This window comes from Emys orbicularis, chromosome 18 (genome assembly GCF_028017835.1).
Source record: "Emys orbicularis isolate rEmyOrb1 chromosome 18, rEmyOrb1.hap1, whole genome shotgun sequence".
NCBI lineage: Eukaryota > Metazoa > Chordata > Testudines > Emydidae > Emys > Emys orbicularis.
This window is the reverse complement of record NC_088700.1, coordinates 23,519,908-23,546,842: the sequence shown is the minus strand read 5'-3', so window position 1 is coordinate 23,546,842 and position 26,935 is coordinate 23,519,908. Positions and strand designations below refer to the sequence as shown.

General features: G+C 51.4%; 1 protein-coding gene across 2 annotated transcripts in view; it reads left to right on the top strand.

Annotated features, from left to right (window-relative positions):
* The window catches only part of RGS3 (regulator of G protein signaling 3), a 191,985-nt gene that overhangs the window by 83,843 nt on the left and 81,207 nt on the right, over positions 1–26,935 (top strand). For both annotated transcript variants that reach the window (XM_065418588.1, XM_065418589.1), the window contains 2 exons: positions 6,221–6,332; positions 22,654–22,697. In XM_065418588.1, the coding sequence (XP_065274660.1) occupies positions 6,221–6,332; positions 22,654–22,697 (156 nt within the window). The remainder of the gene's footprint in view (positions 1–6,220; positions 6,333–22,653; positions 22,698–26,935) is intronic.

The window sequence follows — 26,935 nt, the reverse complement described above, 5'->3', positions numbered from 1 at the left end:
CACTGCCATCACGTTTCCTTGACACTCCCTCACCTTCCCCTCCCCACCCCCACACTGCCATCACGTCTCCTTGACACCCCCCCACCTTCCCCTCCCCACCCCTACCCTGCCATCCCGCCCCAGTGACACCCCCTCACCTTCCCCTCCTCACCCCCATACTTCCATCCCACCCGAGTGACACCCCCCACCTTCCCCTCTCCACCCCCACCCTGCCATCCCGCCCAAGTGACACCCCCTCACCTTCACGTCTCCTCTCCACCCCCTCAACTTCCCCTCTCCACCCCACCCTGCCATCCTGCCCCAGTGACACCCCCCCACCTTCCCCTCCCTACCCCACACCCCCCTCTTACACCTCCCCATCCTTGACCCTCCCATCCCCCTCACTGACAAACTCAGTTCTATCAGTTTATGTAGCACTATAGCTCAGTCGGTACAAAACCTGTGTTTAGATCCCCCTGGAGATTGGCTGTGCTGTTTAAGAGCTCAGCGGGAACACATGGGCATGCTGGGGGAAGCCCTGGGTGGAATTCTCTGGCCTATGTTCTGCAGGCTGCATTCTCATCATGGTCTTGTCTGACCTCAAAAATCTACGAATGTGTGAAAAGGACCTTTCCCAGGAAACTCTCTGCGTCTCCGTGCCCCGCTACCTCACAGGAGGCTGCTAGCTCGGGTCACAGCAGTGACAGCACCATTCGGGAGAGAGCTGTGGGGGGCCACACCTCGCCAGGGGCCGCACTGGAGCAGCTGGGTAGCACTTCTGGTGACCCACCTTGTTAGCAGTTAGAATCCTGCCTGAACCTGCGGAGTCAGTCCCCGAGGCCGCTGCTCAGCGAACCCTCGGTTCAGCACCCCCAGTCTGAGGCTCAGCAGGAAATGCTTTGCTTGTGCTCCAGGGCTGGCTTATTTCTCTACATGCTCCAGAAAAGAACTAGCTCAAATGCAGCTACCTGGTACAGTGGTATGTAACTATCCAAGCCCTAACTTCTGGAATGCTCCCTCCTCCAAGGGTTGGCCGTTCCCCTAGCTCTTCAGGAGGAACCTCTTCCAGGTGCCTAGGCTTTCCGAGTCATCTGGGGGGTTCACCCTGCCCTTGCTTTGCCACGGGGTTCACGAGGAAGATGGAGGGAACCATTTCTCTGTGATGGGTGTGGCCTTTGGTGTAAAGGTGAATACCACCTTCTGAAAACCAGGAGCCCCCTGGACACTTGCACCCTGGTATAAACGCCTCCTGTGTAATCTGCACTGGACTCCGCTCCTGTTTGGTATAAACCAGGGGTTCTCAAACTGGGGGTCGGGACCCCTCAGGAGGTCACAAGGTTATTACATGGGGGGTCGCGAGCTGTCAGCCTCCACCTCAAACCCTGCTTTGCCTCCAGCATTTATAATGGTGTTAAATATATAAAAAGTGTTTTTAATTTATAGGGGGGGGTCGCACTCAGAGACTTGCTCTGTGAAAGGGGTCACCAGCACAGAAGTTTGAGAACCACTGGTATAAACGTCTCCTGTGTAGTCTGCATTGGTCTCTACTCTTGTTTTCTCTACATGCTGAATTTTAATTTTTCCATGTTCCCAGTAGGTCTGCTCAGAAAAGTGACTGTGAAATGGCATTTTATGTTCTGTGTTTGTGCCTCTGTGATCTTCAGTTCAGATCTGCTTGGCTTCTAAACTAAATGATATTCTGCCTCTATCTTCACCCTACTTGTCTCTCCATTTACTGCCCCATCTCCCTTTCCCTTTCAGATCCTTGAACACACTGTCTGCAACCTGTGTCTGGAGTTCCCCGCTAGTTTCTTCCCAGACCCAAAACCCTGGGGCCGGTTTTGTTTAATATCTTTATTAATGATCTGGAGGATGGTGTGGACTGCACTCTCAGTAAGTTTGCAGATGACACTAAACTGGGAGGCGTGGTAGATACGCTGGAGGGTAGGGATCAGATACAGAGGGACCTAGACAAATTGGAGGATTGGGCCAAAAGAAACCTGATGAGGTTCAACAAGGACAAGTGCAGAGTCCTGCACTTAGGACGGAAGAATCCTATGCACTGCTACAGCCTAGGGACCGAATGGCTAGGTAGCAGTTCTGCAGAAAAGGACCTAGGGGTTACAGTGGACGAGAAGCTGGATATGAGTCAACAGTGTGCTCTTGTTGCCAAGAAGGCTAATGGCATTTTGGGCTGTATAAGTAGGGGCATTGCCAGCAGATCGAGGGACGTGATCGTTCCCCTTTATGCGACATTGGTGAGGCCTCATCTGGAGTACTGTGTCCAGTTTTGGGCCCCACACTACAAGAAGGATGTGGAAATATTGGAAAGAGTCCAGCGGAGGGCAACAAAAATGATTAGGGGTCTGGAGCACATGACTTATGAGGAGAGGCTGAGGGAACTGGGATTGTTTAGTCTCCAGAAGAGAAGAATGAGGGGGGATTTGATAACTGCTTTCAACTACCTGAGGGGGGGTTCCAAAGAGGATGGAGCTCGGCTGTTCTCAGTGGTGGCAGATGACAGAACAAGGAGCAATGGTCTCAAGTTGCAGTGGGGGAGGTCTAGGTTGGATATTAGGAAACACTATTTCACTAGGAGGGTGGTGAAGCACTGGAATGCTTTACCTAGGGAGGTGGTGGAATCTCCTTCCTTGGAGGTTTTTAAGGCCTGGCTTGACAAAGCCCTGGCTGGGATGATTTAGTTGGGAATTGGTCCTGCTTTGAGCAGGGGGTTGGACTAGATGACCTCCTGAGGTCCCTTCCAACCCTGATATTCTATGATTCTATGAGACGCTCTCCAGTCCAGCTTCCACCCCCTGCACCCCATTGAAACAGCTCTGACCAAAGTCTCTACTGGCCTCTGCCTGGCCAGAGCTCAGAGTCAGTGCTCTCTCCTCCTCCTCCTCCACCTGGCAGGGCATTTTCCACAGGAAAAGATGAAATGTTTCATGTCGACTTTCTCATTTCATTTCAATATTGTCATTTTCAATACAGTTAAACCATTTTGTGTTGTTTATTATTTCTATTCATTTTGATTAGACTTTAATATCATTAAAATAATAATTTTATTATATTTTGTGTTCTATTTAATATGACAGAAAATATATTATATTTAATATTTTAATAAAATAGTTGAAAGGAAAAGAATCAACATGATCAAAATGAAATATTTTGATGGGTCCGAATTTGAAATTTTGTTTGGTGGGAAATTTTGAAATTGCAGCTTTTCATTCCGATTTGGAAGAAAAATAAAATAAATATTTCAAATGCTGGAGCTTTCCATGGAATGGAAAGTTCAGTGTGTGAGCAGCTCTACTTTAAAGGAAGCGCTTTTCTGTTTTTGTTTTCACTGGGCTTAAAGGGATGTGTATTTGCAAAATAACTGTAATATTTTTCTTGGGGAGTGTGACAGACTCTTGGTCCTAGGATGATGAGAATGACAAGGGGCCTGAAAAAATTCCCAGGTAGAGAGATTGAAAAGATTGAGATTGTTTACTTTAAAGAGGAGATGAATAGGAGGCAGCATGATAAAAGCATGTAAAGTAATGAATGGTCTAGAGAAGGGAGATTGGGAACTTCTGTTCTCAGTCTCATAACACAAGAACAAGGGGGCATTCAATGAAATTAAAGGGTGACAAATTCAAAACTGACAAACAGAAACCCTTCTTCATACAACACAATATTAGACTGTGGAACTCCTTACCACAGGAACTTGCTAAGGCCAAGAATTTAACAAGATTCAAAAAGAGGTTGGACATTTATATGGATAACAAGAACATCCAGAGTTGTTATAATTAATGACAACAAACGTTTTGGAAGGGACATCAAACCTCAGGCTTCAGGGCTTGAGCCAGTTTCTAACTATTAGGGTACGTTTAGACTGCAATTAAACCCTGGCCTGGGTCAGTTGACTCGGGCTTGCGGGGCTCGGGTTGCGAGGGTGAAAAACTGCTGTGTAGATGTTCAGGCTCGGGCCCGAGCTCAGGGACCCCTTGAGGAGGCGGGTCCCAGAGCCCAGGGTCCAGCCTGAGCCCGAATGTCTATACAGCAATTTTTAGCCCTGCAGCTTGAGCCCCGTGAGCCTGAGTTAGCTGACCTAAGCCAGCCGTGGCCATGCCATGGGTCTTTTATTCCATTGCAGATGTACCTTTAGAGACCTAATGCAAAGGTCACATTATCCCCCATCTGATCACTACTGGGTTTTCACACCTTCCTCTGAAGCAGCTGGTACTGCCACTGCCAGAGACAGGAGACTGGACCAGGTGGATCCTGAGTCTGATCCAGCCTGGAAATAACTATGTCCTATGACCCCACCCATGGAGCTAGAGTGATTTTGCTGACTTTTCCTGGTCTCCGTTGTTTCCTGTTAGTTCCTGTTGGAAAGTACGGCAGTGCTGGAGTGTCTCCTTACAAGGCAGAGTGAACTAGGGCCAGGGCTGGAGGGATCCCCAGGGAGTGACCCTTGGAACAAGCCAAATTCAGAAGCAGGCTTAGAGTGAGGTTTGTACTGTGTCGGTCTTGAAGTTAATAATTAAGCCAAACCCTGAGGGGGTGAGCGTGGGCAGCAGGGCAGGGCTGCTGGCTGTTCAGTGAGAGAAGCAAACACAATGCTAGTTTTATTTGTAAGCTAAAGCGAGGTTCATAGTTCTTCACTCCTGAGAACTCCACAAAACCAAACCTGTGGGCAGGAAGGAAAACGGACTGTAGCAAGGCCACTCATTTCAGCGCCAGAGCCAAACACTGACACGACGTACGGAGTTCTGTTAGAACCTGAAATCTGGCCCCTCGCCTAGTGAAATCTGCCTCATCTCTCAGAACCACACTGCATGTGTAAACAGTGACTCAGTCAGTGCCCTGGCTGAAGGGTGGTCCAGGGAATGGTGGCAACAGAGCAGTAGCGAAGCCAGCAAGTGGATTCTCTCTTACAACCCTAGCAAAAAGCTTTTTTAATTTTCTGCTTTTGGAAATAAGTTGCCACAAGTTTGGCCACAAAGACGTTGGGGTAGTTACTCGGCATCGTTCAGCGGCAGCATTCCTGGAGGTGCAGTACAACTGCTGGCACTGAGCTGGGGGTGATCAGGGAGAACAGCAGCAGGTTGGCTCTCTCCTGTTCCACTTCATCCCTCACACAGCGCGCCTATTGGCTGTCTAGGGAAGCATGCACCTTTAGAGGAGAAAGAAATTCAAGAGGTTCCCAAGGGTTTGTCCTGTCCCCTTTTCAATCTAGGTTTGGATGTGTGCTTTGGGCATCTGGCTGAGACTTGGGCAAGCTCAGAGGCCAGCGAGCCGTAACCAAGCCGAGCCATACACTGGCTGGCAGGACAGAACTGCTAACATCTGAGTCATGGAGTCCCACTTGGTGGATGAGTTGATTCTTTTGCTTGTTATTTATTATTATTATTGCAGTAGCACTTAGAAGCCGTAGTCATGGATCAGGACCACGCTGTGCTAGGAGCTGTACAAACCCAGAAGAAAATCTGCCTTCCATTTATGCAGTTAATGCCATGAATATATAGTAGGTCCCTCACCCGAGTTTCAGGGGAATTAAGTCGCTAAGGCATGTAGCTTTCGTATTTTGTAATATTTGCATCCCAATTGCAGCCAAAATAATTATTGTTTTTAAGTATCATTGTTTGTCCCCATTACATGCCTGCAAACATTCTCCTTTAGCATGGCTCCTTCAGAGCCAACCTGTTGTTTACTTGAGGGGAGCAGGACAGTGTGTGATGGTTAAAACAGAGTCAAAGCCCCTCGTCCTCACCAAAATGGGTTCTCATGCAATCTGAGAGAGTAAATGTGCTCCCAGACTGGAACTTCCACAACTCAAATCATTTCCTGTCCTTCATCCTGGGGTGTGAAAACCTTGGAAAAGAGGGTTGGAGAGAGAGCGGTGTGGGTGTGTGCATGTGGGCACAACAATTGCATCTATTACATTCTGGACACTTTGATTCCTCCCATCACAGGGCTCCAGAAGTCCCCTGGAAACAACAGATTGCAGGGTAGGAGTGATGGGCTAATAACTTGTTGATGCTAGCAAGCGTCTGCCGTTTGAAGTAGTGTGAGTTTTGCGGTGTCTGAAATGCTCCCTTCATTGCCAGTGTGTCTCCAGAGGCCTCTGCGGGGCTGGAAAGGAGGCCGTGGAGTTCCAGGCTAACTCTTGGGGCTGATGCCTGTCTAGGCTGGAAGGAGGCTCTTTGACAATGGCTCCTGATGCCTCCTGTGTTGTCATCTTACCCTCCAGGTGACCGTCTTCATCTACTCGGACTTGCTGCTCTTCACTAAGGAAGATGAGCCCGGGCGCTGCAATGTGCTGAGGAATCCTCTCTATCTCCAGAGTGTCAAACTCCAGGAGGGTGAGTGTGCCAGCAGGCAGAAGCCTGGCTTTGGTGGATTCTCAATGGCTCGCTGGCCCATCAAGGCCCAGTGGGCAAGTGGGGCAGCCCAGGCAGCATGCCGTCACCCACCGTTGTTTCTTGCTGTTGCAAGGGTTTCAGAAGTACATGATTTCCCCTCCTGCTTGTCCTGCTGAATGTACACCCCATGGGAGGAGCTCAGGACACGCAGTGAGCCTTCCTTCCTAGCTACCCTTCCCTGGGGGTTCCAGCCAGCCCTGCCCACCATCACCCCACACAGGCTCCAGTCTGTTCATATTCCGGGGCACATAGGCAGAACTCTGGTTGCCAGGGAACTGCAGGCCTCTTGCAGAGGCAGTCCCTTGCTGTTGTGGGAGTGGACAGGGCTCTTCTCCAGGGATGACAGGCCGGCCCTTCCAAGGCCGCTGTGTGCTGTGCAGTCACCATGCTGAGCTGTCCTTCCCTGTCCTACCGGTGCCATGTTGTTTGCAGCAGTGGCTAGCTGAGACAATGAAGGAAACGAAGTCTTGAGGTTTCCCCTCTGGTGCTTTAACAGAGCACAGCAGCTTCTTCCGGAGGTCTCTGACTAAGCTCTAGTGACCTTTGCTTACCACACTTCCTCCTTCAACCGCCTACGGTTTCCCTTCACAGCCAGCCAGGGCAGTTTCTCCCATCTACGCCTTGACACACCGATGGCTGCTGGGTCGGGCTGGGAGCCTTCCTCTCACGCTGCCTGCCTGGCATGGCTGCTACACCCTGCTGATGGGCTGGCTGCAGGGACTGTTACCAGCAGAGACGGCTCCAGCGGTGGGGAGCGATCTGAAGCAATTGATTCAGTTGGGATGCTGGGAGGGGGTGGGGAGGCTGCTGAGATACAAATGAGGAACACCCCTTCCCTGACCCCGGTTCCCTGCCTCTCCTTCCCTGGGGCAGCCAGCATACCTGGGAACATGTGCAAATCCTCTTTGAACAGCCCTCCAGCCTGCAGCCCCCAAGAGGCAGCTGCTGAGGCTGGAGATGATGTGGGCGGTGGGTGGCGGGCGGGAGGCAATGGAGGTGAGATGGAGAACTGAGGAGTGGATGGTAGACCCGGCACTGAAGGACTAGCCTGCTCATTGCTTCATGTTCCTGGTTTGCATTGGTGGGTTGTGCAGACTGGCTCACAGCTCACAGCCATCCCAGACCTTGGCCAGGCGAGCCTAGCACTCGTCCGGCTGTGTAATTGGTGCAGGTGAAGATAGCTGATTGATGGGAGACCTGCTCGGGCAGGGCAGAGGAGTGGGAGTAGCTGACATTCAGTGTGGGTGGAGCCGTGAGGTGCTGCGGACGTGGTGCACTGCCCGGATCTCCCCACTCCATCTCCTTCCCCAGCCCCTGGCCTGAAGTTGCTGTGGAATAGGGTTGCCCATCCTCCAGGATTGTCCTGGAGTCTCCAGGAATTACAGATTAATCTTTAATTAAAGATTATGTCACGTGATGAAGCCTCCAGGAATACGTCTAACCAAAATTGGCCCCCTCCTGTGGAATCAGGCTCTGCTGTTTGGTATCCCAGTGTAGATGGCACTAGGAGTCCACATCTCTGGAGCGGGGCTGTCCTTCCCAACTAATGATTTACCAAGTGTTTCCTGTTTGTGAATTTCCCATCACTCCTCCAGCTGATTTGAACTCTCTGGGAATGAGTTATGGCTGTCAGCTTTTTCCAGTTCCTTGTGAGCTCTGGATAGTGAATCTTTGAGCTGTTTGTGACATGCAGGTCACCTGGTATGTTTGTTTCTTTTGCAAGAGTCACTTAGCATTGCCTGTTTCCAGGATCTTTCTGCCAGTGAACTCATTCACTAGACTATATGGGGAGAGCAGACACAGTGAGGGATGACACAGGAAAAGCAAACTCATTTAGAAACAAGATTGAATATGCGTGAGAATGGTTTTGACACTCTTCCCCCAGCGCAGGTTGTTTCTAAAGAACGGATACAGAAATGTTGCCCCTTAGAGTACGTCGGCACTTGGAGCTGGGGATTGAGTCTCAGCTCAAGGAGAAATGCTCACATGAGCTCTCATCGGGTTCGCATGCTAGGGAGAGTGTAGCCCAGCCGCAGGAGGGGCTAGCAGCCCCCGGCCCAGCCCATTGGGATGTCCTTGGGACGGCTGGTCGCACTGCCAAGGCTGTGCTCTGGCTTTAGCTCACTAGCTGTATTTCCCCTCGAGCTACGAATCACGCCCCAGCTCGAAGTGTGGCCATCCCCTGAGGAGAGTACGTTTCTGTGAGCAGCAGGTGCATGTTTGATTTCCCAGCTGGGCCCTCTGGCCGAGTCCTTCAATAGCCCTCGGAATCGTAACTGCTGCCAGATGGCTGCTTTCTCCTGCACCTGGGCAGGAGCTTGGAGAAGTTGGCTCTGCTCATGGCTGTTGCTCAGGTCACTCAGGTCCTGCGCTGGGCTGTGCCGGCTGCTCCTTCATGCCAGCTGGATTTCTCAGGAAGCTGTCTGTTATTTATTGCCTGAGCAAGCACAGGGAGCCCCTTTCTTTCTGCCTTTCATAACCTTTAGCGTGACCTTCCCTAGGAATCCAGCTCAATGCCGTTTGCTTCCAGAAAGTTGCCTGCTTATGGATCACACAAGTCTGGTGCAAAAACGTGTCACCGAGCCAGAACCAAAGTCAAAAGCTGCCTGTCAGTCCCTTTTGGCAATGACTTTCTGCTGCTCTCCTAAATAACTGAATGGCACGTTAATAGGAACAGGCGTATTGCTGAGTGTAACAATTGAGACATCTCCGGTACACTGAAGACCATTGTGATGTTTCCTGTTTCTGCTGCTCGCTGCACTGTGCTAAAGCAAATCAGTATAATCGGCTTTACAATGCACTGTCTTCCTGCTTTAGAAGCTCAGCATGGCTGATGAGCATCACCCCAGCCAGTGTTTCCAATGTAATGGGATGAGCGTCCTTGGTTAGATACTGTGGGAATTTCCATCCCAAACTTACTGACTTGCTGGGACCACACCCGTACTGGGGTGGGGAAGCTTCAGATCGGGAATGGAAAGGGGCAACAATACAGAATAGCCACGGTGAGATCTGCCCTAGCCATGCTCCTTGTCCCCACCCTTTTCGCACTCCAGAGTAGGAACAGAGGCTTCTCCCTTTGCATGCTGCTCGGCTGGCCCAGTGCTCAGGGTACTGAGGAGGCACCATGCTTAAAGCAGCCTCTTGTATGGTAATTAGCCCCAGGATTTCAACACTGTCCCACTCCCTTTGCTGGGCCTCTCCCATCTTGCTGCTGCTGGCTGGAGCCGAAGTGGCTATTAGCCATTACTCAGTACTTTGAAGTGGGCTTTGGCAATGGAGTGAGCCTTTGCTCTGTTTGGAGGTGCCCCCAGAGGCTAGTCTCCCTGTAGATGAATGGCCTCCTCCAGGACACCCCCTTGGGGCAGCCCTGCAAGTGGCTCCTTGCCTCAGTGTCCCTCTTGGGTAACTCAAAAGACTTCACTTCAGGTTCTTACTTAAACAGCATCCCTCCTGGGGGCCAGCTGATTACAGCAACTTTATGCACGAGTCTCTACCTGAGTCCCTGACCCTAGTCCATATCCCCCATACAAACAGTCTTTGTTCTCACCGCACCCCAGCTCTCCAGCAAGGAGACAGTAGCAGGTACATCCCTCCGCTGCTCCCCTGCCTCTGGCCCTGGGCACTAACTCTGCAGCTTAGAGCCTGCAGACATCTCCCTCTGCTGCTTCTTCTGTCTCCGCCCCCCCTGGCCCTGGGGACCCCCATCAGCAAACCCCTCTTTCTTCTCTCCTGCCTTTAACCTGCCCCCAGGAACCACCATCTGTCTCTGGCAGCTCCCATCTCCTACCCTTCGCCTGGCTGACTCCAGACTGACCTTTTGTAGCCCCCAGGTGCTGTCCCACTTTCTTAATTAGCCCAGCAGGGAGCTCCTGGTCTGGACCAGGAGTGCTGAGCCCCGTTTCATGTCATGGGCCAGCTGCCCCGTTACACTTGCTCTGCAGCTGCAGGGACCCGGGCTGCAGTTGTTGCAATGCACTGCCAGCCCACCCCCTTTCCCATCCCACTGGCCTGACAGCAGCCTCCCTGAGCTGCTCTTTCCTTTGCTCCTGGGTTCTTGTCGTCTGCTCACCTGCCTCTGAAAAGGGGGGTGGGGGTGGGGGTTGGGGTGCTGAACTGCTGCTGCTTACAGGGGCCCACATTACACACAGTGATTGTTGGCTCTGTGGGGACGTGGCTGGCTGAATCTGTGCTGGGTGGTTCTGTGTACGAGCCGTTTGTTCCCCTTCAGTGCTTTGCAGCATATGCCCAGCAGGTCAGAGAGGGACACTGCCTGCCTGATGTTCTTATGCAAAGAATCTTAAACATTTGGTCCTTGGCTTTTTGTGCTGCTTTCTCTCTTGTAGCATTTCCCCGAGCGTGGCTGATACCAGCCTGTTTCTCTGTTACAGCAGAGCCGGGATGGCATTTGACAGGCCGTTATTATTCATTATTGGTTAGTGCTGGGGGCGGTACAAGAGGGCAGAAGTAGGCATGCCCGGACCCTGTGATTATGTAACCTTTCCATTGCAATAGCATCTAGCACCTCCCACCAGTGCGGAGGCCCGCGGGGCTGCCCCAGACATATTCAGGGGCAGCTCCGGCCGCAATGGGCTCCCCTCTAAGCGAGAGATAGCGAGGCAACAGGCCCGCTGGGGCGTGACTAGCGTGTGTTTGCACAGCTGATATTATCTTTGACTCGCATGCTGTGGGCACTTGCCAGAATGAGCCCATAGAAAGGCCAGGGTCCTGCCCTAGAGAGAACGAGCAGATACGCCCGGGTCCTGCCCTAGAGAGAACGAGCAGATACGCCCGGGTCCTGCCCGCCCTAGAGAGAACGAGCAGATACGCCCGGGTCCTGCCCCAGAGAGAACGAGCAGATACGCCCGGGTCCTGCCCGCCCTAGAGAGAACGAGCAGATACGCCCGGGTCCTGCCCTAGAGAGAACGAGCAGATACGCCCGGGTCCTGCCCGCCCTAGAGAGAACGAGCAGATACGCCCGGGTCCTGCCCTAGAGAGAACGAGCAGATACGCCCGGGTCCTGCCCTAGAGAGAACGAGCAGATACGCCCGGGTCCTGCCCTAGAGAGAACGAGCAGATACGCCCGGGTCCTGCCCGCCCTAGAGAGAACGAGCAGATACGCCCGGGTCCTGCCTGCCCTAGAGAGAACGAGCAGATACGTCCGGGTCCTGCCTGCCCTAGAGAGAACGAGCAGATACGCCCGGGTCCTGCCTGCCCTAGAGAGAACGAGCAGATACGCCCGGGTCCTGCCCTAGAGAGAACGAGCAGATACGCCCGGGTCCTGCCCGCCCTAGAGAGAACGAGCAGATACGCCCGGGTCCTGCCTGCCCTAGAGAGAACGAGCAGATACGTCCGGGTCCTGCCTGCCCTAGAGAGAACGAGCAGATACGCCCGGGTCCTGCCTGCCCTAGAGAGAACGAGCAGATACGCCCGGGTCCTGCCCTAGAGAGCTTCCAACATAAGAGCCCAGATACAAAGGGCGGGGAGTGAGGCACCGACGACTTTCCTTTCATTCCCTCTTTTCCTTGTGCCTCGGTTTTTCACCCTGGTCAGTTCTGTGGTGTTGGTTATTCAGCGTCTCCCCCCGATCCCTCCCTGTGCTCTGTAACCCCAGCATATAAACAACCATTGTCACAGGCAGCTCTGCTGAGGTCAGGGGCTGGGGGGAAGTTTGTAGATGGGGCAGGTGCTCAGATACCATGGTGATGGGTGCACACCTCCCTTTCCCCTTCTGTCCCCCCTCCCCCGCAGGAGCCCAGAGCACCTCACCACGGCCCCAGCGGCACGGCAGTGGTGCTGGAACATTTTTAATAGTGGGGGTGCTGAAAACCAGCCCTCTTACCCCTATCCACCCTCCCACCCCCAGAGCTGAGGCCGGGACCCCGGGCGCTTGGGGCCAGCAGCTGGGAGTGCTGCAGCTTTCCCCTTACCCCTAGTTTCCACGCCTATGTGGCACAGCCGCAGCGGCTCCATCTCTGGATCACCAGGCAGCCAGCCCCGGAGCGCCGGGCGGTGCAGCCCCAGTGCCAGCCGCCTTGAGTACCCGTGGCAGGTTGGCCAGCCTCAGCCCCAGCCAGCCTGGGCCAGGGCAGAGCATGGGTGGGGTCACGCCATGCTGTTTGGGGAGGCACAGCCTCCCCCAGCCTATGATACCTGCCGCCCATGATGCTTGAGGTTGGTGGTACTCACGCGCGCACACACACACAAACCAGGCTGCCATGTGAGTGTAGCTTAGTGACACCAGAGGAGCACAGGCAAGCTGGTTTCGATCTCCCTCACCACTGGGAGCTGTGCCTCGGTGGGAACCCCCAGTGTTCCTGGTGGCTGGGCCGCAGTAAAGACTCTTTGTTTTCCCCTCTCATTCTGTGTCAGCGCAGTGAATGATCAGAAATCCCAGCAGGGCCTGAGCTTGAGGGTTTCCTGTTGCTCCAGCTGCTCTCAGTGCTGGTCACAGATCACCTGCCCCTGTGGGAGAGAGTATGTGTTGTAAATGCTCCAGGGAGTGCTGGACAGGTGATTCAGAGGCCTCATTAGTTTTGCCTTGTGGTTCTCATTACTGTTTATTGAGCCTGGACTCCAGAGGCGATCCCGGCAATTACAAGCCAGTAGCCTAACTTCAGTACCATGCAAATTGGCTGAAACTCTAGGAAAGAAGAGAATTCTTAGACACAGAGATGAACACAATGTGTTGGGGAAGGGTCAACATGGCTTTTGTCAAGGGAAATCACGCCTCACCAATCTCTTAGAATTCTTTGAGGGAGTCAATGAGCATGTGGACAAGTGTGATCCACTGGATATAGTGGACTTGGACTTTCAGAAAGTCTTTGACAAGGTCCCTCACCAAAGGCTTTTAAGCAAAGTGAGCAGTCCTGGGCGAAGAGGGAAGGTCCTCTCCTGGATCAGCAATTGGCTAAAAAGATAGAAAACAAAAGGTAGGAATAAATAGTCAGTTTTCACATTGGAGAGAGGTAAATAGCAGGGTCCCTCAGGGATCTGTACTGGGACCTGTGCGATCAACAGATTCATAAATGATCTGCAAGATGGGGTGAGCAGTGAGATGGCAAAGTTTACAGATGATACACAATTACTCAAGATAGTTAAATCCCAAGCAAAGAGCTACAAAAGGATCCCACAAAGGATCTCTGGGTGACTGGCCAAGAAAATGGCAGATGAAATTCAATGTTGATAAATGCAAAGTAATGCACATTGGAAAACATAATCCCAACTATACATATAAAATGATGGGGTCTAAATTGGCTGTTACCACTCAAGGAAGAGAGTGTGGAGTCATTGTGGATAGTTCTCTGACTACATCTGCTCAGTGTGCAGCAGCAGTCAAAAAAGTGAACAGAATGTTAGGAACCATTAGGAAAGTAAAACAGAACAATTCATAAAGCCACTATATAACTGCATGGTACGCCCCCACCGTGAATACTGCGTGCAGTTCTGGTCACCCCTTCTCAAAAATGTTACATTCGAATTGGAAAAGGAACATGTAGCGCCCCCTCTCCACCCAGTTACCTTCTTTAAAGCCAATCTGCTAACAGGTTGTGATGGACAGGTCTGGGTTCTTCTGGATCCCACCACCCACTCAGCAGGGTGTATCTTCTTTATTTTTTCCTATGAATTTATTTGGCGGTGCCTCCACCCCCCTCACTCCTTCCTGGAAGGGTCACCAGGGCAGCTTGGGAAGAAAATTCTAACCACAGGGTAATCCCCACTTACTTGCCAGATAGTTGGAGAGTTGGAGGCTGACAATACCCGTGACTTTCCCCAGTCACGTGACTTGAGGTAGCAAATGTAAGATGAGTGTCCCGTTGGCACACGTACTTTGTTGGGGCCCTTGATGACCTATGACCACGATATCGTCTCTGCAGTGGTTTAGCAGTGTGGCTGGCTGGCTTCAGTTCAGCCCAAAGGACTGACAAGTGGGAGAAGGCAGTAAATCCCTCCACAGGTTTAATATGCAGCAGGTTATAAAATCCCCAAACCCTCACTCCCTGGCTTGAGAACACAGATCAGGGAGTAGGGGGTCCCCAAAACAAATTCCCTGACTGACTAACTAACTAAAAGATGGTGCACTCACAAACTCCATGAGTGATCCTCAGGTTCAGAGCTGACTCTGGACTCCTTGGTCACTGCAGAGGGGCTGATCTCTGCTGGCTGGGATCCTCTTAAGGCAGGAAACAGGCTGCTTCGGTCCCAGGATTTCCCCTCATCACAAAGGGGTGCAGGGCTCAAGGTGCAGGTTACACAACTGTACTAAAATCCAAACTGTCGTCTCCTAGCCCAGCGTCCAGACACACTCCCAGCAGCCTGCAGCCCTGGACTAGCAGCCAGAGCAGAGCTGACCATGTAGGGACTGGTCTCCCCTAGGGAGCTGGAGGGCGAACCCAGCCTGGCTGGGGAAGTTTCCCAGCAAAGCTCTACAAACTGGGAATCATCAGTGGAGAGGGAAAAGCCCAGCTGAGGGATCTTGCTGTCAGGTCCCTAGAGGCCAGTTCTCAGGGGGAACCCTGCATGCAGGCCTGGGACTCCCCAGCTCCCCACACAGCCAGTCCTGCCCTTGCCCTGGTTGGCTCCAGACTGACTCAAAAAATGGCTTCTCCCCTTTCCTGAGCTCCCTGGGAGGGGCACCTCACTCCCTATTGGTTGCCGGGCAGACTCTGAGTCTGCCTTGGCTCCCCCTCCCTACGAGGGACAGTGCGCCTCACCCCTGAGCTGCCAACAGACAGAGCCCCAGGAATCTAGGTCATCTCCTTGGGGGTTACAAACAGAAAAAGGCAACAAAAATGATTAGGGGTATGGAACAGCTTCCATACGAGGAAAGATTTAAAAGACTGGGATTGTTCACCTTAGAAAAGAGATGACGAAGGGGGGATCTGATAGAGGCCTATAAAATCATGACTAGTGTGGAGAAAGTGACTAGGGAAGTGTTATTTACCCCTTCACATGACACGAGAACCAGGGGTCACTCAATGAAATTAACAGGCAGCAGGTTTAAAACAAACAAAAGGAAGTATTTCTTCACACAACGCACAGTCACCCTGTGGAACTCATTGCCAGGGATGTTGTGAAGGCCAAAAGTATAACTGGGTTCAAAAAAGAACTAGATAAATTCATGGAGGATAGGTCCTTCAATGGCTGTTAGCTAAGATGGTCAGGCTGTGAGTGTCCCTAAATCTCCAATTGCCAGAAGCTGGGAGTGGATGGCAAGGGATGGATCATTGGAAAGTGCCCTGTTCTGTTCATTCCCTCTGAAGCATCTGGCAATGGCCACTGTCAGAGCACAGGATACTGGGTTAGCTGGACCATTGGTCTGACCCAGTGTGGCCGTTCTTATGTTCCTGTGACTCCTCTTATCCCTTGCAGTGGGTATAAAATGTCGGAGGTAGACTTTTGGCTCCTCTGTATTTCCTCACACCATATAGGTGGTTAGTCACCTGGCCAGTGTGTTCTTCCAGCCCCGGAACTGCCTACCTGTGTACATTGCCCAGCAATGACCCCGCCACGGGGTCTGGGAAGGGAGGGGGTGGACCTGCAGAGGTAGAGTTCTTGCTTATCTAGATCGCAGGCCCTGGTTCTCATGGGAGACTTTAATCACCCCGATATCTGCAGGGAGAGCAATACAGCGGTGCACAGACAATCCAGGAACTTTTTGGAAAGTGTAGGGGACAATTTCCTGGTGCAAGTGCTGGAGGAACCAACTAGGGTCAGAGCTCTTCTAGACCTGCTGCTCACAAACCGGGAAGAATTAGTAGGGGAAGCAAAAGTGGATGGGAACCTTGGAGGCAGTGACCATGAGATGGTCGAGTTCAGGATCCTGACACAAGGAAGAAAGGAGAGCAGCAGAATACGGACCCTGGACTTCAGAAAAGCAGACTTTGACTCCCTCAGGGAACTGATGAGCAGGATCCACTGGGAGAATAACATGAGGGGGAAAGGAGTCCAGGAGAGCTGGCTGTATTTTAAATAATCCTTATTGAGGTTGCAGGAAAAAAGCACCCCGATGTGTAGAAAGAACAGTAAATATGGCAGGCAACCAGCTTGGCTTAACAGTGAAATCCTTGCTGATCTTAAACACAAAAAAGCTTACAAGAAGTGGAAGATTGGACAAATGACCAGGGAGGAGTATAAAAATATTGCTCAGGCATGCAGGAGTGAAATCAGGAAGGCCAAATCACACTTGGAGTTGCAGCTAGCAAGAGATATTAAGAGTAACAAGAAGGGTTTCTTCAGGTATGTTAGCAACAAGAAGAAAGTCAAGGAAAGTGTGGGCCCCTTACTGAATGAGGGAGGCAACCTAGTGACAGAGGATGTGGAAAAAGCTAATGTACTCAATGATTTTTTTTGCCTCTGTCTTCACAAACAAGGTCAGCTCCCAGACTGCTGCACTGGGCAGCACAGTATGGGGAGAAGGTGACCAGCCCTCTGTGGAGAAAGAAGTGGTTCGGGACTATTTAGAAAAACTGGACGAGCACAAGTCCATGGGGCCGGATGCGCTGCATCCGAGGGTACTAAAGGAGTTGGCGGATGTGATTGCAGAGCCATTGGCCATTATCTTTGAAAACTCATGGCAATCGGGGGAGGTCCCGGATGATTGGAAAAAGGCTAATGTAGTGCCCATCTTTAAAAAAGGGAAGGAGGAGGATCCAGGGAACTACAGGCCAGTCAGCCTCACCTCAGTCCCTGGAAAAATCATGGAGCAGGTCCTCAAGGAATCAATTATGAAACACTTAGAGGAGAGGAAAGTGATCAGGAACAGTCAGCATGGATTCACCAAGGGCAAGTCGTGCCTGACTAACCTAATTGCCTTCTATTAGGAGATAACTGGGTCTGTGGATGAGGGAAAAGCAGTGGATGTGTTATTCCTTGACTTTAGCAAAGCTTTTGATACAGTCTCCCACAGTATTCTTGCCAGCAAGTTAAAGAAGTATGGGCTGGACGAATGGACTATACGGTGGATAGAAAGCTGGCTAGATCATCGGGCTCAACGGGTAGTGATCAACAGCTCCATGTCTAGTTGGCAGCCGATTTCAAGTGGAGTGCCCCAGGGGTCAGTCCTGGGGCCGGTTTTGTTCAATATCTTCATTAATGATCTGGAGGATGGCATGGACTGCACCCTCAGCAAGTTCGCAGATGACACTAAACTGGGAGGAGTGGTAGATAAGCTGGAGGGTAGGGATAGGATACAGAGGGACCTAGACAAATTAGAGGATTGGGCCAAAAGAAACCTGATGAGGTTCAACAAGGACAAGTGCAGAGTCCTGCACGTAGGATGGAAGAATCCCATGTACTGCTACAGACTAGGGACCGAATGGCTAGGAAGCAGTTCTGCAGAAAAGGACCTAGGGGTTACAGTGGACGAGAAGCTGGATATGAGTCAACAGTGTGCCCTTGTTGCCAAGAAGGCTAACAGCATTTTGGGCTGTATAAGTAGGGGCATTGCCAGCAGATTGAGGGACGTGATTGTTCCCCTCTATTTGACATTGGTGAGGCCTCATCTGGAGTACTGTGTCCAGTTTTGGGCCCCACACTACAAGAAGGATGTGGAAATATTGGAAAGAGTCCAGCGGAGGGCAACAAAAATGATTAGGGGGCTGGAGCACATGACTTATGAGGAGAGGCTGAGGGAATTGGGATTGTTTAGTCTGCAGAAGAGAAGAATGAGGGGGGATTTGATAGCTGCTTTCAACCACCTGAAAGAGGGTTCCAAAGAGGATGGATCTAGACTGTTCTCAGTGGTAGCAGATGACAGAACAAGAAGCAATGGTCTCAAGTTGCAGTAGGGGAGGTTTAGGTTGGATATTAGGAAAAACTTTTTCACTAGAAGGGTGGTGAAGCACTGGAATGGGTTACCTAGTGAGGTGGTGGAATCTCCTTCCTTAGAGGTTTTTAAGGTCAGACTTGACAAAGCCCTGGCTGGGATGATTTAGTTGGGGATTGGACCTGCTTTGAGCAGGGGGTTGGACTAGATGACCTCCTGAGGTCCCTTCCAACCCTGAGATTCTATGATTCTATGATTTATGTCTGTAACTTTCCAGAAGGGCATTGGCCGCTCAGAAGGGAAATCAGTCCCAGTGGCCATGTGTTTTGTCCTCCTGTATTAAGCAGCCATCTGTTATGACGTATTATTGTAGGAACCCAAATACAGTAAATACAACGTCTCAAGACTATAACTTTCCCAAGGCAGCTACTAGCCAGTGTCACTAAATAAATTATAAATAAAAATAAATCAATGGATGCTTGTGTCTGAGCTCGGGGAGCTGGCTTATCGACCTCGCAGACGGGCTGTGGTAGCGGCTTGGGAGGCCATTCTCCTGCCTGATAGCCACATTGTGCTAAGCAGGCCCTGTTGTAGCCGGGCCCTAGTTTCATCTCTCTGCTCTTCAGAGTGAAGGAAGCAAGGACGGGCCACATTTGGGGGGAGGGGAGAAGTGGGAGTTTTGTACACTAAGGAAGAGTAAAGGGAAGTGGCCATTAAACCCCAGTATCAAGTAAATGGCCTGGCCTCCTAATCTCCAACCCCCCGAGTGCAACGCCCTAGCTGGAGGTGTCTGCAGGGTCGCCCAGAATGCTGGCTTTGGCCGTGCAAGGCAGCCCTGATGACTGTCTGGGTTAAGGTGCTGTGGGGGTTCTGGCACAGCCTGCGTAGGAACTGTCTTGGGGTGCTGGTGGGATGCCCGGGCATGTGGGAGTGGTAAGTAGAGAGGTGGTGTGTGAGCTTTTGAACAGCCCCTAGTGGCCACTTTGGAACCTGCGGGGGATGTGGAGGAAGCCGTGGGCCCTTTCAGGTGCAGGAACGTACTTCTTCGCTTTCATAAGGATATAAAGCAGGCCCTGGGCTCCCAGCCCATTACTTAGTTACAGTAGCAGAGGAGTATGAGGGCGTTTTCCAGACCCTAACTAACCCAGCACGGGACTGGGCAGAGCAGAGCTCAGGATGCCTGCAGATATGCATTGTGCTAAAGTGTTCTTTATCTGACACTTCTCCAACAGCATTCCCAGCATATCTGGATGTCACCAGCGTGTCCTGGGACTTGGGCACAACCATCCCCGCAAAGGGGACATCGTGCCCTTTAAAACCAAGGCCCTGCAGGGTCCTCAGTCTGCCCCAGCCCTGGTAGTTGGAGTGGGGGAAGCCTGTGATCCCCCAGACCGTGCTGCTCACCAAAGGCCAGCAGAAAGTCACTGTAAGGAAAAAGCTGAGCATGCTGCACTGCTGTGTGCACTGTCTTTGCTGCTCAGGGTCAGCCTTGGAAGGATTAGAGTTTTATCGGTCAAAGCTGGTAAACGTCGATTTCAGCACACCTGCAAAAACTGATCAAAATCAAAATGTGCAGAGAGGCAAAGTAGGGAAAAAACTGCTTGAGAATGTGGTAGGTGTCATTGGAGGATATTGACTTGGTATATTTTGACATGTGATGTTGACAGTTTCTGTTTTAAAGGTTATAAAGCTTTAATATTTGGAATCTCAGCATCTACTGTCATTAAATAATTATCTGATCCCCCAAATTTCCTGCAATATGAAAATTTAAATCAATAAAAATAATAAAAAATGTTAAAATACCCCCTGATATTATCCATCAAAATTCTAAAAAAATAAAAATTGACTTCTGCCCATCTTCCTCCTGGCGAAGGCACTGGTGGCATCAGCCTCTCTGCTGGGTCACCATGCCAGCTGGGAGCTCCGGGGCTGCTGACTGCACTGGGATGGTGAGTCTGCAGTTCTCTGGAGAATGTGAGGCAGCCTGGTTCCATCATTAGCGCTGCACACGCTGTGAGAACGAGACAGAGCTTGTACTGACTTTGCCAGTAGCAAGAATCGCACCTGAGCATGAATTGCAGCGCCAGCCTGCTCCACAGGAGATAACATTTGAAAAGGCACCTTGCGTTGGGGGCAGGGGGCCATGGCGCCCCAGGGGAACAACCTCCAGTAAGTTGAATGTCCTGCTGTAAAGTCCAAGTGGCCCTGCTGTGTGTTGACTGAATCTCCTTGAGTGACCCTGGGCTCAGGTGCCTGCCGCGGGCTGGCTTTCCCAGGGCTCGGCACAGTCGGAGGTTCTCCTTCCCTCCAGCGGGTCCCATATGGAGGGCAAGGGGGCATCGCTCTCAGTGGAAAACACCAGCCAGTCTGTTAGCTTAGCCGGTCCCAGGCGCTGCGGCAACTGTCTGGACTGAAGCAGAGGCCTAGCAGCCTTCGTCAGCCACGCTGTGCTGAACGGGGTTAGGAGATGAGGAAGCTCCAGGCTGTCGCTTTGGAATGACTCGTGCTCTCTCATCACCTCCCTTTCCAAGGGCCACGCAGGGGGCCAGCTCCACGCAGGGGGTTCAGGGCTGGGGCAGAGGATTAGGGTGCCAGGGGATGAGGGCTGGAGATGAGGAGTTTGGGACATTGGAGAGGCTCAGGGCTAGGGCGGAAGGGCAAGGTAAGGGCAGCCTGCCCTGTCATTAGCGGATGGGGGGCACTAGGACACTGGGGCAGCAGACTGTAGTTGCTGCTGGGAGCCGCTCCGCACAAGCAGGCACGGGAGAGGCGCGCGCCGCTTTCTTCCAGGCAGGGACGCTGGGGGTGTGTGTGTGTGGCGGCGGGGGAGAGACCCAGCTCCAGATATTGGTGGAGCAGGGCCCCCAGCCCTGAATATTCCTGGAGCCTGGCTCCAGGGGAGGGGGGGAAAGCGGGGGAGGGGCCGGCGGCTTGCTGCGCCGGGAGAGTGGAGCCATTTGCCCACCCCTGCATTAGGGTGTGCCTGGGCACACCCGGCACACCCCGTGCGCACGCCTATGGGGCCCTTGTCAAGGTGACAGGCTTTTGGGTTGCATCCCTTTTCCCTGCACTGGAGAGTAGGAAATGGGGCAGCATGGCAGTGCTGTGAGTGCTGAGAGGCACAAGCCCTCTGCCTCCTTTGGCATTTTGTTCCTGCCTTGTAGCTCATCTCCTCTGCTCTGGTTGTCTTTCTCCCCATCCCCCTTTGGCTCAGGCCCCCTGTCCTGCATGTGCTGTGCAGATGGGAGGGATGTGGAAGGCAGCCTAGCCACAGAGGATCTTTCCGTCTCCCAAAGGACTTAGCAGAAATCCAGGGGGCTCAGAGCCAGGCGATGGGAATGACCAGGGACACACTCCCAGACCACGAGAGATTGGGAACATTGGGGCTGTACCTTACAGAGGAGACGAATACGATGCTAACAGAATACAGACTAATGCATGCACAGGAGCCTCCGTTCAGCCTGTCTTATCACACAGGAACAAGGGGGCGTTCAACAAAATGGAAAGGCAGTAAATTCAGAACCCACAAAAGGAAATGCTTTTTCACACATTGTGTAATTAGATTGCGGAACTCCCTGCTGCATGAAATTATTGAGAAAAAGAGCTTAGAAGGCTTCAAAATGAGACTGCGCATTTATACCGATAACATATCCAGAGCTACAGTAGTAATAGCCAAGGGTTTGTCAGGGCTCTTGGGGGTCAGGAACTGTCCCTGGGGACAGGTTATCCCACAGCTGCCTCCCTACACCTGTTTCCCACACCTCTTCTGAAGTAGCTGGTGCTGGCCACTGCCAGAGACAGGACACTGGGCTAGATGGACCTTGGGTTTCTGATCCAGTCAGGCAATTCCTGTGTCCCTATGTGAATTTAGGAGATTCCTTTCCCTAAAGCCCTAGGGTGGAGGGATGTTCAGTGATCAACATGGAGACCAGGGGTGAGTGGGTGTGTAATGGCAATTGCCTGTACTAGCTCCAGCCTTCTAATTCCCAGAGACCCAGGTCCGCAGCCTGCCAGGAGGGCAGCCAGTTCTGAGGGACATTCCCCTCTGATCTCAGTGCTGGCAAGGGGGACTGGCCCAGCCCATCTGCTGCACAGCTCCCAGTGGAGCCTCTTGCTTTGCTTCTGCATCAGGTTGGCCCTTGCCTGCACAGTGCATTGACCAACCCCACCAGGCTACAGCTGTGACAGAGAGAGAGAGACCCTTTTTCAGGGAAATGAGCCTGGAGAAAAAGCCCTAATTGTGCAGTGAGTAAATGGAAAGCACCTCCGCTTTCCAGACCAGCGCCAGTTTGCCTGCTTCATTAGCCCTGATCCATCCCCTTGGAAGCCAGCCGCAGCAGACATCGCTCCCAGCTGACAACCTGCCATGCAGAACTTCAACCTTTGCTCATTAAATGCAACCCCACAGCTGATTCCTCTGCCAGTGCCAGAGAGCTTTGCTTGTGGAGGCCCAAATGCAGCCAAAGCCTGATTTTGGCCTTGTTTTTTCCCTTATAGGTTCTTCTGAAGATCTGAAATTCTGCATCCTCTACCTTGCAGAGGTGAGTGTAGAGCTTTGGGAGTTGAACTCCACAGAGCCTAAAATGTACTGCACACTAACCAATGCTTTGTAGTGGGGACGGAGAGCAGAGGCTGGATCGATTTCACGTCTCTTTTGAATTAGTTTGCCAGTTGTCGGGAAAGGAAACATAAATGGCTGCAGCTGTTAAGTGGAATCTGTGACTCAGGAGGTGGTGAAGAGTTGATGCCTGTACCCTTTCCTTCCCCCCCAATCCAATCAGGGGGCAGCTCTTTCCCCACTGCTCTGACTTTTGATTGGTGCCTATGGGTTCTTTAGCCCACTGATGGATTTCTTTGCCAGTTTATTTCGATTTGACTTTACAGGTGGTTTTCTGTTCTTGCCTTCAAAATCAGACTTTTAAACAATCAAGTAGGAACAACCAAACCCAACACATAGTAAGTTCCTATTTATCCAAATGGCCTTGGGTAACTGGGCATTGGGATAGATGGAAGTGCTATTTTGAGCTGCATATAATCCTGTCAGGTTGTTTTTACTGCTGAAATGGGATTAGGTCTCAGAACAGCTATACAAACACAAAGTCATTGATTAGTGCTAAGAGGCTAATTGAGAAGTTATTAGCTGGTGATTAACTAACATAAGGTTTCAGGGAGGGCACACAGTGGATTCAGATACGCAAATAACTAGGATTTTCGGATAAAGGGTAACTGGAATTACACTGTAAAAGACTGCTTTACATAAACACAGATCTAAAAGAGTATACGGATGGGAGGTGACTGAATCTCATACACATGTTTATAATCACTTGTATTTTAGCTGAGTTCCCTTTGTCAGAAATGAGTTGAGAATGCTGCAGAACTTGTTCTTTGTGAAATGAACCTACCCAATTACCAGATCTTGTGCCTGCTTTTTGTTTTTATTTTTTGCAAGTGACTCCATGTTGTTCCTGATTTCAAGGCCTGATATTTAGAGGGCAGGAGTTTGGGTCTAGAACTTGCTGTGTGACCTCTCTCTTTGCCCTCCCACTCTCTGTTTGTCTATTTCAATTATAAGATCTATGGGGCAGGAACACTCTGTCCCTATGCTACGTACAGCACCTAGCACAACGGGGCCCCAACCTCGTTTGAAACCTCTTGACACTACTGTAATACAAATCAATAATAATCATTTTGTGACCCAAAAATGTAGCATTTTGCCCAATTGTCAGTTTCCCCTTGAAGCAGAGAGCATGTCAGTGGGAAAGTGCAACCCTTGTCCAAGGCTATGGCTACACTACAGCTTCAGTGGACATAAATTATGTCTCTCCAAGGTGTGAATTAGCCACCCCACAAGCAACAGAATTTATGCTCATGGGGGGCTGGAGGAATGAAGTGGAGGGGAGAGCTCTCTCCTGTTGGCTTAGAGTGGCTACACAGAGCTTACAGTGGCGTGCCTGCATCCCTGCCAGGAATGGCAGAAGCTCCCTAAAAGTGTGGGGGGGGCACCAGTGCCTGAACTGTGGCCCTGCCCCCATGCCACCCTTTCTCCCTGAGGCCACACCCTCCACTCACTCCTTTCCACCCCCTCTCCCCCATTGCCTGCCCTTACAGCTGGTAAAAAGTGGGAGGGCAAAGCCCCCTGTCCCCCCCGTTCCACCACCCCTGATTGGTGCAGCTGTGCCACTGTAAGCTCTCTAGTGGAGCCCTAGCCTAAGCTCCATTTTGGATTCCAACCTACCATTTTTGGAGGTTTAGATCCAATAAACAGAACATTTTGCAGGAGTTTTTTGTGCAGAGTTGGCTTGTTCTTGCCAAGCGGTAGTGAAATGCCAAGCTCTGTCCTTGTGCTGGGTTTGAATGTCACTGTGAATCTGTCCCACATCTCTGCTCCTGGTAGCCACAACTGATACCCCGGCTAACGTGATGGTTGGATCAAAAGTCAGAAACATTCACTTCCTGCTCTTCCCCAGCATTAATTTCTGCAGCCCTGCTGCTGAGGCCTGTAGCTCTGGAGAGTGGGCAGGGTTTAGGCCAGTGATGCAGGATTTAGGAAGCCCTTCTTCGCCTTGTCTCCACTTCCCTAAGTTATGTCTAGCCTTGCGATTTCCTCTGTTCATCTTAGTCTGAAAGCCAAGGGAATGCTTTCAGCCATGTACTGTGGCTCATCCGCCAGCAGGGGGTGCTCATGCTTTGATCAGTGAAAGCCTCTAGACACAAAGATGCCATCGCCCTAACAGCGCATCTCATCTCTGCTGAAAAGCCGTGGCCTTTCTCAGACTGGGGGATCACTGCCATCCCAGCCAGCATCTCATTAATCTTCCCCTTCCACCAGGGCCACCCTCTCTCTGCCCAGTCACCCACTGCTGCTGGAAAGAGCACAGAGCCTTCGTGCCTGGTTCAGGCGGGTGCAGAACAAGGGTAGACGCCCTGTCCCGCGCAGTGCGAGAACTGGTTGAGGGTGTCCAAGGGACCTGTACAAATCGCACTCTTGCCTGAAAATGCTGGGCCTGCCCTGTCTCAGTGAGGGCTGGAGCTGGCAGAGAGAAGGGGAAATGTTCTTTCTCTGTTTTTTTCAGTCTGCTTCCTTTGTGTGTTTCCCACCCACTGTATATATAGCCAGCGTCACTCCCTGTCCAGTCAGGCAGCTACGCCTGCTTTGCTGCTTTGGGGGAGCCCTTCATGCAGCACTTGGGGAGGGGGGGAGAGGAGGAAAGGATTTTAAAAAATCAGACAATGTGATTGTGAATACACAAGCAAGAACAGGCAGGAGGCTCAGGGAGGGCAGGTGAGGGGAGACAGGTAATGATGAAGCATCTTCCTTTCACAAAGGAATGAGCATAACAATGAGCATAACAGAGACATGTCATTCCAACTGTACAGAGGAGAAACTGCGGTGCGGAGAGGGGAAATGACTCGCCCAACATCAAACATAGGTCCTACCAAATTCACACTCCATTTTTGTAAATTTCACAGTCATAGCATTTAAAAAGCCTTGAATTTCATGGTTTTAGATGTTTAAATCTTAAATTTCATGGTGTAACAAAGCATGAATATGTATTTAAAAACAGCAAAATATAAACCTAGTCAGCATCTCTCAAGCTGGGGGTCCTGACCCGAGAAGGGGTTGCAAGGCTGTTGTCGGGAGGGGAGTCTCAGTATCGCCACCCTTACGTTTCGCTGCTTTCAGAGCTCGGCAGTCGTAGAGCAGCTGTCTGGGCAGCACCGCCACGAGCCACAGCGCAGAAGTAAGGGTGGCAATAATGTGACCCCCCCCATAACAGCCCTGCAGTCTTTGGGTCAGGACCCGCAGTTTGAGAAACACTGTGCACTTTTGTATACTTTTACCCGGCCTATAGTTTAGTATAGGGTAAAAGTAAACAAAAGACCAGATTTCACGGGGGAGACCAGATTCCATGGTCCGTGACGCGTTTTTCACGGCCGTGAATTTGGTAGGGCCCTAATCATACCTGTGAGTTAGTGGCAGAGACAGGAATAGAGCTTGTGAATCTTGACTCACTCATCTTCTCCCAGTCGACATGCTGTCTCACTGCCATGACCAAGAGGTTACTGTCCTGGGAGCTAAGGAGAATAATGCAGCTGTTGCCAGCCCTAGACTAAGGGATGAAGGAGGGTTGATGGGTAAAGTACAGGCCTGGGAGAGAGGACAGCTGGGTTCCAGTCTTAGCTCTGCCACTGACTTACTTGGTGACCTAGAGCGAGCCACTTAAACTCACTGTGCATTGGTGGGGTAAAATCCTTACCTGCCATCTGCAGTGGCTGAGGGTTCTGGGACTGAATTCATTGTCTGCTGAGTACATGGAGATCCGTTGAAATGCAAAGTGCTGCTGTTAGCAGGAAGGAAGGCGAATGAGAGTTCTAGTAGTTAAATTGTGGTGGGGTGGGCTCACTCCAGCTTTCCCCACAAACCCAGCTGTGCCCACTTGAGGTGGCAGAAGGAGGCTGTGACTCACATTAGGTTGTGAGATCATCACAATCAGCTCCTCCATCTTCTTTCGTGCACAGATCAGCAATGAAATATCAGCCCAGCTTTGATACATGCCAAGGTACTGGAACAAATTCTTAATCGGTTTGTAAGCACCCAGAGGACAACAGGTTATGAAGAATAGACAAGATGGATTTTTTAAGGAAAAATCATGCCAAACCAACCTGATTACCTCCTTTGACAGGGATCCTGGCCTAGTGGATTGGGGGAAGCAGTAGACGTGATATATTTTGATTTTAGGAAGGTTTTTGACACAGTCCCACATGACAGTCTCCTAAG